This window comes from Staurois parvus, unplaced genomic scaffold (assembly GCF_062004578.1).
Source record: "Staurois parvus isolate SC_StPar_1 unplaced genomic scaffold, SC_StPar_1.0 ptg000257l, whole genome shotgun sequence".
NCBI lineage: Eukaryota > Metazoa > Chordata > Amphibia > Anura > Ranidae > Staurois > Staurois parvus.
The window spans coordinates 3,039,308-3,053,281 of record NW_028318053.1 but is presented as its reverse complement, the minus strand read 5'-3'; the positions used below and the strand labels follow the sequence as shown (position 1 = coordinate 3,053,281).

The window sequence follows — 13,974 nt, the reverse complement described above, 5'->3', positions numbered from 1 at the left end:
TGTAAATGTAAGCAAGATGACTGAATGATCAAAAGCAATGTCAAACTGGCCAAAACACTCAATTTCAGTGGGGGTTGAATAATTTTGGACACAACTGTAGGATCTGCACATTAAATGGAAGAGGTACATATACATTTACCAAAACAATTTTAAAGGTGAAAAGGTCAGCAACCACTATATATCTGCCTCCCGGATCAGAAAGCACCTGATGGATAGTACAGGGCACAGACTTGCTAATTAGAATAGACACCACTCTAGAGTGGAACGCCCTCTGCACCCATGGGCGCAGGAAGGCAAGTATCCTGCTACCATCTAAGAGTGTGTCTCCTGAAAAAAAACACTACATGTGGTCTATGAAGTTTCAAAAACTGGAACACCATGGCTCTCCGGAACTTATCGTTCAGACCTCGGACATACAAGAGACTAATATCAGAGATGTTATCGACAGTAACTAAAAGTACTGAAGTATATATAAACAGGTAAGGCATATGTGTGAGGCACCATCTAGAAAGACAAATAAGAGCAGAGCAGCATGTGATAAAATACACATATGGCATTGCAAAAAAAGACAAAAAAAACCTGTCCCTGTACCATTAAAGTGCAGAGAGGATAAAAAAAAAAAAAAAGACAAAAAACAAACAACTCCCTGCTGCTGTGGAACAAACAAGTGGCCCATAGACAACAAGTCCATGCAGCTTATACCCAAAAATCTGAGAAACAATTGAAGAGGTGGGGCTTCACCAAGTTGAGTTCACATAGTCCCACTCCATGTGACAGCCAGCCTTAGGATACGTTGCACAGATTGGTATCCAGGGACGAGGAAGAAAAAAAAAAAGCCCATGTCAGAACAAAAGTTTATCAAATGGTATCAAGCCACTCACTGGCCTCCAGAGCAGTATCAAAAGAATTTCACCCCTCCGCAATCAGATACTCATACTGTAGGACAAGAGTGGGCAACTGTGGCCTTCCAGCTGTTGTAAAACTACAAGTCCCATGAGGCATTGCAAAACTGAGTTACAAGCATGACTCCCAAAGGCAGAGGCATGATGGGACTGTAGTTCACCAACAGCTGGAGAGCCACAGTTGCCCACCTCTGCTGTAGGAGATACTTTTTTCTCTCAAGCGTTGGCGAACATCAAAAGGATATGCGCCTTTTTTTGGGGTTTCCACAGATTAATCTAGAAACAGCATCACTCTGGCATTCTTAAAAGGGCAATTCTGGTCTCTTCCTGGCCTCTGCAAGAATCGTATCCCGATCCCTGAAAATCAAAAATCTCAACAAAAATGGACGAGGTGGTGCTCCAACTCTCCGATAGCCCGTAGGTACCCTATGAGCTTGCTCGACCACATATGTAAGAGGCACATTAGGGATTTTGAATAGCTGTTTGAAGAATGATTCTGCAAAAGGTAGCTGAATCAGAACCCTCTACTCCTTCAGGTAGGCTAACCACCCTGACATTGTTGCAATCTGCCTGTTTTCAGCATCATTCACCTCAGGGAAGTAACCTGGGATTGCAGAGAGAAGTCGAGCAGCATGTACGTGCTGTGTGTCCTCCTCCAAGCCAATGTGACCCCCCTGCCTCCAGTGAGTCTCCCCCTAATCTCATGAACGTGCACCCAGTTGTATAGGTGTTCCATTCTGAGCACTAGCACCGCTTTATATCACTCTAAAGCGTCAACGATCGGCTTGGTAATCACTTCTGACCCATGGTATGTTGCCTCTGGTGAGGCAGGAGCCAATAATGTGAGAGATGGGGCTGAGGGCTGCAGAGAGGAGGCAACACCCTCCATCCATAGCTATCCCAGTGCAGCCTTGCAGGAGGGAGGCGGCAAGATGGCTCGTGACTTTGGATCTTTGGGCGGCTGTCCCCTACCTTTGGATGTCATGGGAAGTAGCTCCGGGTGGTCCTGGCAAGCAGGGGATTCGGGTAATGGCAGAGAGACCACACTGGAACCCTCACAGCAGGATAAATGACATGGATGATCCCGGAGCTCTGAGCCTGCACGTCCTTCCCGGCTCACATCCTAGCCATGCCCCCACTGAATCGAGGTGGTTAAACAGTATGGCAGCATCTTGGACATCCCATTAAAACTACAAAGCTGTAGGTACAGTGGGTAATTTTTTGAGTAGGTATAAACTATTCTAACTATGTTGGAATAGACCATGTGCACCCAGTAGCCATAGGAAAAAATTTACTCTACAGAAAGTGTGCCCACTGTCATGATCGCCGCCACCAACATGCGACAATCTCACGACCGCGACCAGCAATACGTCACGATCGCGGCGTCAGACCCCAGACCTGCTCACCAAACTCGTGACCGAAGGACTGGCCGATCTAAAACCACGGTGTGACGTGCGTAACAATACCACACCCAGCTGCACCCTGCACAACGATTTTCCAGCTAATGGTCAACCGATCGAGGTGCCGTCAGCCGGAATGCGCTTGTTACTGGGTCAGGTTAATTATGCAACTAACCCTTACACACTGCCACCACCCCTTTTTGTACAGAGAAAGAAGAAACTCTCTTTATCAAATATACACTATAATGGTTGAAAAGTCGCTTGTCCAATACGGTCACCGCAGGCCGATTGGGCAGCGAATTAAACAAACACAGTAGCGTCTATTTAGAGGCAGGAATTCATAAATTGCAATTAAGAGCTTTAGAAACAGTTTAACACTTTCAGAAAGAAAGATTTACTACTAAAAGAGTCAACAGATGCAATAAAATATTTACAGAGAAAAGTTGTAACTAAGGTGTGTGTGTGTGTGTGTGTGTGTGTGTGTGTGTGTAAATAAAAAAAATAACCACCGCACAGCAAAGAGATAATAGGAAGGAAGTTAAAGGGGTAAGTTACTTGCCAGTATGCCTTGGTTTGTAAGCAGATCCACGTTGCAGAGAGAAAGGGTCTTCCCAGGTGGTATATTGATGGTAAAATTGGGAGATGTGTTTAGCTTAACTCTTTAGGCCTGCTAGCCTGTGTTTTAAAGTCCCCCAGCAGGGGGGATGGCTCTGAGTAACTAGCCAATACCCTGTTTAGGGAGGGATCGTCGGATGGAATCTGCATTAAAACCAACAGCTTCATAAACCATGATATGAAACATAGGGGACAACTGACTTGAGGAATGTTCATTTAATTCTGTCACCTAGCTGGTAGGTTTTATTAGGTTACAATCTCTTTCAAGCCCAGGGAAAAACTACCTTATATCTGTTACGAGGCGAGAGTTTACACACGTCTGTGGACAATCAGGCTCTGTCTCTATGGGGGAGCTTTGTAGCTCTGGGCACCCTGCTGCTCCACCTGCCAGTGACTTTTTTTTTTTTTTTTAACACACACACCTGTCACTGTGCCTCTCAGGAAGGGAGGGGGAAGGAGAATAAAGGATTGAGGGAGAAATGTATGCTCTTAGCAAAATGGATGTGCCAGACAAAATGGTGGCACTGCGTCCATCTCTGAGCGCAAGATTGCTACACCCACCATTTCCTTCTGCATACATAAACACGAAAACAACATTTCTCTAAACATGCTCTGCATGTGGACAATTTAAAAGCTATGGGTTTAAAGTGTAGCCTAACAGTTTGAACAAAGGAGTACAGCAGTAGGCAGAGGTTTAAAAAACAAAACCCCACAAAAAACAAATGTACACTAAATAGTTTCATATCTCAATAAATCACTTTAATAAAACAAAGAGGATCCTTATGGTATGTGTAGCTTTGAGAATGTTTTACACTTAAGGCATTACAGTTCTGCACATCCCCTTTGTTAACTTTCAAATGCTAATTAAATATCAAAGTATCAAAGATGACCAGAAAAGGTTTGTCTGAATAATTCCGGTTTTCTCTGTAACACTTTGCTTGACAGAGTGTGGTATAATACTTTCAGAATGAGCTCAAATTTAGCATCTGTAAAAAGGAAAAATTCACCCTGTGCAGCAGTTCCATGATCCACCAACATCTGCTCAAACCTTCATTTTAGGAAGCTACAGGACCCTTGCGGACTTCTCTGCTACTACATATGGCTGCTGTTAGAACCAAATGTTAGTCCAATGTGGTTCTGAAAAAGGGTTTTTCTGTTATTCTATTCAGTGTGTAAATACATTGCAGAAAAAAATTAAACAAAAAACACACTTTGCAGCACTCCATAAAGAGCGCAATTTTTATACGCACCATCTTATTTCCTCCTCTGATAAAAATTGTCACAGCTCTTGAATTTTTACATTGTTCTATAACAAGCATTCTATCTTTTGTTGTTCCAAAGGAGATTTCCTTAACAATACCAGCAAATCCAAGCTTCTCAGCTGTTAATTCACAGAATCGTGGAACAATACGACCACCAGTGGCAATAGCTATTAACTGGGGGGAAAAACAAAAAAACACATTAAAAAACAAATTGTTTTATTCTAAAGTCAGTGCTGAATTTAGTTATAGATTACACTTCTTACCTCTATTTCAGGCCCACCAACCCAGCGAACTGCAGGTAGCTCATTTTGCAACAATAAATGGTTTGCTTCATCATCAAAACCCCACTGACATATTGCAAGATTTGCACCATTGTCTTTTATCTACAACCAGATAAAGGTGGAGTGAAAAAAACAAATAAGACTCCCAGTTAGTTGTAATATTCTGAAATGTTCTGAATGCAATATTTAAAGGAAAAAATATAAATACAGGGGAAATACATATACATTTCCAGTATACACCATTATCATACACATTCATGTAAGTAGTGTTTACACTGTGGTGCAGGTTAGACACCAATATACATAGGTAAAGAATATTTAGCTAAAAGCACTTAGTGTTATAACATTAACTAACTGCAATACTGTACAAACAGCATAGGCATGAGACACTAATGGTCTTGGAAATCAAATGGGCAACTTTTATCCTAATACTAATCAGTGGTTCCAAATTAATAAAAACACTACAGTACAGGAAAGACATGAAAAAAAGATACAATCAGCATCTTTCCAAATAACTATTCTGCTTTTTAGGCACACTTGTAGTTTTTTATCCTCATAACCATGCTTATGTAGGCATCACATTATTAAACTTGTAACGTGCAAAACATTCGTGCAGGGTGCAAAATATAAGCATATATTAAACATGTCCAGTAGAAAAAAAAAACAAAAATTGTCATAAATTTATGCCAAAATGTATTCTGCAACATTTGATTGCCTGCACTTTTTTTTTCACTATAAACACAAAAAAGACCAACAATTTTGAAGAAAAATTATTTTGACTTTTTACTATTAAACATGTCTAGTAAAATGTGAAATAATAATTTTGTCATAAATTTAGGCCACAATGTGTTCTGCTACATGTCTTCGCATAAAAACCCCCCAAAAAAATCCCAACACATGTAAATTAATTGGTTTATGTGAAAGTTACAGCGTTTACAAATGGAGGTTTATATGCACTGGGATTTTTTTTTTTAATTTTTACTAGTAATGGTGGCGACAAGCGACTTATAGCAGGACTGCAGCGGACATTCTGACACTGGGGGGAACTAGGTGTCATCAATACAGAGATTATATAGAGATATATATATATATATAAAGCACTGACTGTTCTAATGGTATTTTACTAAGGGGTGTTTTACTAGGGGGAGGTGTGTGTATCACTGTGATGGATACAGAGCAATGTGCCTGAGCTAACAGGGAGGACAGGACGACTGTTATTAAACAAAACATTAGTCCTCCTCGTCGGGGATTATTAAGTAATTACCGGCTGGGACCCGGTGATTGACAGCCACAGATGGTGGCGCGGGTGTCATATATATCCTCAAGGGTAGGCCTATATACATAGGTCTACAATTATACAATTGGTCCTATATACAATTTGGTCTGGTTTAACCCTTTGGCCGCCTTCTATTCTCAGATGTTTAATGCTTGATTGCTTGTTACCCGTTTTCATCTGGTCAGTGTACATTCAAGGAGGTGGTGGATTCTTTTGTGTGATCATCAGCACATTTGCACTCTGCACCTTAATTTTACTGCGCCTTATGCTTTCACGGACAATTGCTTCCATTTATGGATATTTGACTATATAAATAGCACGTTTAACCACGGACATTGATGTAGAGTTTTATCCTATTTATACATCTCGGATTATATATGGTAACATCAGTTACTACTGCGCTTTACTTCATGGATCACCACGGACATTATTGCATTTAGATTCTGCCTGTGATACGCTTTATTGTTTGGCATTTGTTTTTTGAGCTGTTTAGCTGATATTTTCATGCTTTTACTTGATGCACTTTACCATTCCCCTCAGCTCATTACATTCATGATGCACTTTACCATATTGTTTGATTTTTAGATTTCGCATTTACTGTTTTTTGCATTTTTATGTGTTGCACTTTACCATTCCCCAATAATTATATTATTGTAGGGGATTGTTACCTTCACCTTGTGTGCTAGCTGCTCCCCAGATATCGCCAGCGCTCACCTATATATTAGATTCTGAGATATATATATATATATATATATATATATATATATATGTATATATTTGATCCCCTTCACAAAACATGACTTCATACTTGGTGGCAAATCCTTTGTTGCCAATCACAGAAGTCGACTTTTCCTGTAGTTGGCCACCAGGTTTGCACTCCTCTCACGAGGGATTTTGGCCCACTCCTCTTGGCAGATCCTCTCCAAGTCATTAAGGTTTGGTGGCTGACGTTTGGCAATTCAAACTTTCAGCTCCCTCCACAGATTTTCAATCGGATTAAGGTATGGAGACTGGCTAGGCCACTCCAGGATTTTAATGTGCTTCTTCTTGAGCCACTCCTTTTTTTCCTTGGCCGTGTGTTTTGGGTCATGGTCATGCTAGAACACCCATTCAGGACCCATTTTCAATGCCCCGGCTATGGGAAGAAGGTTCTCACCCAAGATTTGATGGTAAATGGCCCCATCCATCATCCCTTTGATGCGGTGCAGTTGTCCTGTCCCCTTAGCAGAAAAACACCCCCAAATCTGAATGTTTCCACCACCATGTTTGACAGTTGGGATGGTGTTCTTGGGGTCATAGGCAGCATTCCTCCTCCTCCAAACACAGCGAGTTGAGTTGATGCCAAAGAGCTCGAAGTTGGTCTCATCTGACCACAACACTTTCAACCAGTCCTCCTCTGCATCATTCAGATGTTCAGTGGCAAACTTCAGACGGCCTGGACATGTGCTTTTTTTTTTTTTGAACAGAGGGACCTTGCAGGCACTGCAGGATTTCAATCCTTGTCGGCGTAGTGTGTTACCAATTGTTTTCTTGGTGACTGTGGTCCCAGCTGCCTGGAGATCATTGACAAGATCCTCATGTGTAGTTCTTGGATGATTCCTCACTGTTCTCATGATCATTGACACTCCACGAGGTCAGATCTTGCATGGTGCACAAGACCTAGGGAGACTGACAGTTGTGTTTCTTCCATTTGCGAATGATTGCAGCAACTGTTGTCACCTTCTCACCAAACTGCTTGGCGATAGTTTGGTAGCCCTGTCCAGCCTTGTGTAGGTCTACAATCTTGTCCCTGACATCCTTGGAAAGCGCTTTGGTCTTTGCCATGGTGGAGAGTTTGGAATCTGTTTCATTGCTCCTGTGGTCTTTTATAAAGGTAACAAAATAAGATTAGCAGCACACCCTTTAAGAGACTGCTTCAAATCTCAGCTTGTTACCTGTACGAAAAGACAACTGGTAGCCAGAAATCCTGCTGAATGATAGGGGATCAAATACTTATTTCCCTCATGAACATGCAAATCAGTGCATAATTTGTTAGACATGCATTTCTTTTGAAATTTGTGTTGCTATTCTGTTGAGACAGTTACAATACACCTACCATTCGATTTTTAGACTGATCATTTCTTTGTGAGTGGGCAAACATTCAAAATCAGCAGGGGATCAAACACTTATTTCCTTTACTGTGTATATATATATTACACACAAACACATACATACATATCTATATGCATGAAGGTAAAAAAAGCTTCCGAGCCTTTCAAACCACTTTAAGATCTGGTAACTTTGATTAAAAGCACAGGTGAATCTAGATCTACATAGGTCACCAAGGTCTTCTCTAAAATTCGCCTTACCACCTGCCCCCTTGACCCTGCCCCCACACAACTTCTACGATCACCCTCCTCCTCCATCCTACACTCCCTCACTCACATCTTTAATCTGTCCCTTTCTACTGGCGCATTCCCCTCCCCTCTGAAGCACGCACACATCACTCCCATACTAAGAAAAAAAAAAGACCCTCTCTGGATCCCACCGACCTAAACAACCTTAGACCCATCTCCCTGTTGCCATTTACATCCAAACTCCTTGAGCACTTAGCCTATAATCACCTGAGTTCCCACCTCACCGACAACAACCTACTTGATCCCCTACAGTCTGGCTTCCGTCCCCTACACTCCATCGAAACCGCCCTACTCAAACTCACCAACGACCAGCTAACCGCCAAAGCCAATGGCCACTACTCAGTGCTACTACTCCTCAACCTCTCTGCGACTTTCGACACAGTCGACCACCCCCTCCTCCTCAAAAAACTATACTCTTTTGGCCTCAGACTCTGCTTTCTCCTGGCTCTCTTCCTATTTATCACAGCGCTCCTTCAGTGTTACCTATAACGCTGCCACCTCCCCCTCTCTGTTGGGGTCCCCCAAGGTTCTGTCCTCAGGCCCCTTCTATTCGCTATCTACACCTCTGCCCTTGGTCAACTGATACACTCCCACGGCTTCAACTACCATCTCTATGCCGATGACACTCAAATCTACCCCTCGCCTCACCCCTTCAGTCTCCGCCCAAATCACTAGCCTTCTGAACGACATACCAGACTGGATGTCACTACACTTCCTCAAATTAAACCTTGCCAAAACCGAGCCCCTAGTTTTCCCCCCAGCCCGCACCCCCCCCCCCCCCCCGACCTCTCCATCACGACCAACGCCACCATCAGCCCCACCCCACAAGCCAAAGTACTAGGTGTCATCCTAGACTCTAATCTGTCCTTCCAGCCCCAATCGCTGACAAACTCATGTAGACTTCACCTCTGCAAGATCTCCAAAATACGACCGTTCCTAACTCCAGAAACTACAAAGCAACACATTCACTCCCTTATTATATCACGACTTGACTACTGTAACTCCCTCCTCACCGGCCTACCTCAACACAGGCTATCCCCGCTTCAGTCTATCCTGAATTCGGCGGCCAGACTCATCCACCTTACTAACCGCTCCGTATCCACCACCCCCTCTGCCACACAAGACCTCCTACTCTCTAGTTCCCTGGTCTCCTCCTCCCATGCCTGTCTCCAGGACTTCTCCAGGGCCTCCCCCATCCTCTGGAACTCACTACCCCAATCCATCAGACTGTCACCTACCCTCCTCACCTTTAGGCGCACCCTGAAAACCCATCTCTTCAGAGAAGCCTACCCCATCCTCACCTAATTGCCGATCTCCTCCACTCTTCCCACCACTCCATCCCCCACAGCTATTTCTTCCTGTACCACTTTCCCCTCCCTCCTAGATTGTAAGCTCCAAGGAGCAGGGCCCTCGATCCCCTTGTGTATTGTATTGTTACTGTGCTGTCTCGTGTACTGTCTCCCATTATAATGTACAGCGCTGAGCAAACTGTTGGCGCTATATAAATACTGTAGTATAATAATATTGAGTGGAAATAGGCACTTAGAGGGGGTAGAGGTTTTTGAGAAGGAGACTCTTGGGAGCATCTTCTGTTTAGGAATTCCTCTTTTTTACTGACATCTCTAATAATGCTGTCCAAAGCATCACCAAAAAGACAGCCTCCCTCAAATAGTAAGTGCATGAGGCATTTTTTTTGTTGTTAACTATTAGTACACATAAAAAGACAAATGCAAGAACAGGACCTGGATGCCTAGTGCTCACAGGGGTGGGCTATCCAGAACAATATAGTGTAGAATAGTAAAAAACAGCATAACCAAAAAACAAAGAAAAGAAAAAGGAAAAAAGAAACAAAGGTGTGCGTGTGTGGCTCTAGTTACAGCAACCATATTTTGGCATAGATGAGTGCCCAAAATAGGTCCCCCCCTCAATTACAGCAATACATACCTGATCATCCACCAAACTCATGATTCCAGTCAAGTGCCAGTGGCAGGTTCTATATCGTGGTAGTATCTGCAAACCATTTCGCCAAGACTTTATCAAACTTGCAAGGACAACCTCTATTTATATAAGTGGCTTTGTAAGCGGGACTTGCGTCTTCTAAAGTTTCCAGTATGCGATTGTGGGGGCCTCTTTTTCCAGTGCAGAGTGAGCGCCTTTCTGGCAGCAGGCCAAGTAGCGTCTTCCCAGCAACAGTGCTGGAAAGACCCTCCACCAGGCCCAACATACATTCTAGGAGAGGGAGCAAACATGATCTGTGCCATCTTGCTGATAAAACCCACCACTGAGTCCCAATACCCACAAGACCAAAAAAGATATGAATATAGTCAACCAAGTCCTGTTCGCAACACCACAGATCGGGGGAATTGAGGGGTTAAGCCAATGGATCCTCTGGGGAGTGTAACAGGCTATATGTAGAATCTTAAATTGTATTAACCTGACACTAAGGGAGAAACTGCCTAGAAGGGCATATCCCACATATCTGCCCAGTCCTCACTGTCCAAATTTGGAATATCCAATAACCACTTCTGACGGAGAGTGGACAAGTCAGGCAAAGCCACCATAAGTAGATGATTATAGTGTCGAAGCCGGCTTGTCCAGAGGATCTAACGGAAGGAGGGTTTCCAAAACAGAGTAAGCTGAATTGGTTAATGTGAAAACTGACTGCAGAAGGTGTGAGCAAGCTGCAGGTGTTGAAAAAGAAAAATGTGAGGGGGACATACTGTTCACACAGAGGGGGAACTGCAGCACTCCCATTATCCACTGTATGCAAGATGGATTTAAATTGTGTTTTGCCCGGGCCTGTGTGTTGGGCAGAGCATAAAAGTGCTGCAAAGTAGGGTTTGTTCTAGTGGGGTACATGGGGGGGGCAATTCCGTAGACGTGCAAGACTCAAAACATTTGCCCGCATTCCAAGCTTTACGTGTCGTGAGCATGGATGGAGTGAGGAGGTGCGGGGCCTGAAGACCACGGAAAGGTAATAACTGTAGAGACTCCAGGGAGCCCAGTACAGCTGCCTCCAGCATTATGCAAGAATTGGCAACCTCAGGTTGAAGCAACCAGTGAGCCATCACCAACTGACGCCAGCAAATATTTGTGACTATCAGGAAATGCCAACCCCCCTTGTAGTAGTGGTCTCATGAGTGTGGTCAATTTATAGAGCAGGGTCTGAGTGCCCCATATGAAGGTGGAAAACATTTGGTTCAATTGGATAAAAAAGGACTTCGGTATCTATTGTGGGGAGTAACGAAACAAATAGGTGAACTCAATTAGTAATTTAGACAAGATTGATACGCCCCAGTAGGGACAGGGAAAGATTGCTCCACAGCTTCAGCTTTGCCTTGACCTCTTGAATGATAGGAGTTAAATTAAGGGAAACCGTTGCATTAGGAGAAATAACCCCTAAATAGCAAAATTTGTCAACCCACTGCAAAGGAAGGTCCTTCGGGGCATGGTCCTGAGCATCCTCATTGATAGGAAACAGTATAGATTTGTTCTACTTTACCCAGAGGCCAGAGACACCAGAAAACGCATTTAGGATCTGAAGTGCACCCATGAGGGAGGGCCCGAATCAGAGGAAAAACTGCATGTCATTAGCATACAGTGCCACCCACTCCTCCACGAATCTCAGATGAGGTTCAAAGAGCTTTTGCAATAGGCTCGACTGCCAGGGCAAAGAGGGTCTGAGAGAGTGGGCAGCCCTAGCTAGTTCCACAAGCTAACCAAAAGGAGGCAGATGGGCTGACCCAAGTCTAATGGATGCAGTGGGTTGAAAGTATAAAGTGCGGAGCCATTGAATGAAGCGTAGAGGCACCGCCCAAAGAAATGGTCATTTGACCGTGTCAAATGCCTTTTCGATGTCAAGCAAGGCAATAGCCCTGGTGCCAGTGTGAACGTGCTGCACATGTATGTTTGTTTGTAAACAATCTATGAATATTTATGTTTGTACACCTGCAAGGTATAAAACCAGTATGATCAGAGTCTATGAGGGAGCCTATAACCCTTCCAAATCTGGTGTTTAAGAGTTTTGTTAAGATTGTAAGATCCGAATTAAGGAGGGCAATAGGCCTGTAGGAAGCACAGGAAAGAGGGCAGTATGCATGGACGGGGGCAGTGAATTGTCCTCCAAACACGGTGTACAGGGAAGCCAATCTAGGGGCTAGAAAGTCACCGTGTGATTTGTAGAATTCAATTGGGATGCATCACATACCTGGTGATGGAGGCCAATAGAGGGCTTCCCTTGCAGCTAAGTTCCGACTCCCCCGAGAGTGGGACAGCGGGAGTCAGGCCCAAAGTTGCTCAGGTCACCTGTAGGAGTGCTGGTTGGTGGTCCACTCAGAAGCACAGCTGATGCACGGAGATAGGTGTGCAGACAGGAGGCGCCTGTGTGTGGTATGTATGCAAGCCCTTCCGGGATTTAGAGGTTTACTGGGTAGTCGGTTCAAGCCAAGGTCAGGTACCAGGTCGGAATCAGAGTAGACGTAGTCAGATGGGATAGCCGAGGTCATACACAGAGGAGCGAGAGAGAAGAGTATCCGTAAGCCAAGCTGAGGTCAGATCAGGGGGAAAGCAGAGTAGACAGGTCCAGGAGCAAGCCGAGTCGGTAACAGGAAGTCAGAGGTCAAAAATCACAAGAAACAGGAAGAGGGCACGGGGAGCTAGAGGTCATCCAGGAACCTGAGGAAGTTATGAACCTCCTTATAAAGGCCGTCTGGCACCAAACTGAGGCTGATGTGTGCTTCTGTGGCCATGCAAAGTACTGGCAAAATGCCAGATCTTTCAGAACTTCTGCCGTGGACAGGACCCTGACAGGATGCTATCAGGGCCGGGAGCTTTCCAGAGGGGGAAAAGTGGATAACTGTATGTATCTCTTCAGTGGTAATGGGGTGCATCAACATCCCCCGGTTCCCTGTCTGAAAGCCAACCTAGTGCCAGGGAATCTAAAAGATCTGGAAGCCCAAGGATTCTGAGATTATTGCAGCGTAAGCGGTTTTCAGAGTCTATAGCTTTTTCCTGTAAGGGTTTAACTTGTCATTGGAGAGCATGAAGTTCAGTGGTGTCTGAACGAACCACATCCTCCACCTGGGATATCCGGTCTTAAGCTTCGGATAGGTGGGAGCGGAATTTATCAGGGTCACTGCTAATAAGGCTGAGATCTGTAGATACAGTGGATATAAAAAGTGGAAACTATGCGGAACATGGCTTTTGCTGCAGGATGCGACTAAGAAAATGTCAGGAAAGACCTACTAGAACAGCTGAACTTTATATGGGGTTAATCAGAGACACTTTAAATGATGGCAGGTGTGTACTGACTCCTATTTAACATGATTTTGAATGTGATTGCTTAATTCTGAACTCCGCTACATCCCCAGTTATAAGAAGGTGCGCACACTTATGCAACCATATTATTTAAGTTTTCTATTTTGTTCTGTGTTTTCTACACAGAACTGGCTATATCAAAGCTGTTAGCTGTCAGAGGACTTTTTTCACAAATGCAGAAAATTCTTCAGACAAATAAGCCGCCTGCTGTGTGCCAGATATATAGGCAGCTTCATATGCAGGGACAGGTGCTATGACATGTTCCTTCTCCAGTCTTAGGAAAGACTGGGCACTCTGAGGTGCAGTGTCACATGAGGTCCCAGCAAAACGACTGATAGGCTTAAATTTTGTTGCAGCTCCTTTATTGTGCAATACTGCTATAAGTGAGTTTTTCCCTGTGGGGTAGTTTCACAGTAGGGTGCAGAACACAAGGTAAGCGTGTCTTGAGGTATTAACGCTACAACTTGGTTACAGACAGTCCTGTGCAGAATTTCCTTGTGGAAAAAGGGTGGAAGGACTGTATGTG

At 44.0% G+C, this 13,974-nt stretch overlaps 1 protein-coding gene across 1 annotated transcript in view; it reads right to left on the bottom strand.

The window, feature by feature from the left end:
- Nucleotides 1-13,974, bottom strand: part of CCT5 (chaperonin containing TCP1 subunit 5) — a 192,954-nt gene that overhangs the window by 67,504 nt on the left and 111,476 nt on the right. The window contains exons 7-8 of the mRNA XM_089681042.1: nucleotides 4,443-4,562; nucleotides 4,168-4,353 (exon numbers count right to left, since the gene is read on the bottom strand). Coding sequence (XP_089537168.1) covers nucleotides 4,168-4,353; nucleotides 4,443-4,562 — 306 coding nt within the window. The remainder of the gene's footprint in view (nucleotides 1-4,167; nucleotides 4,354-4,442; nucleotides 4,563-13,974) is intronic.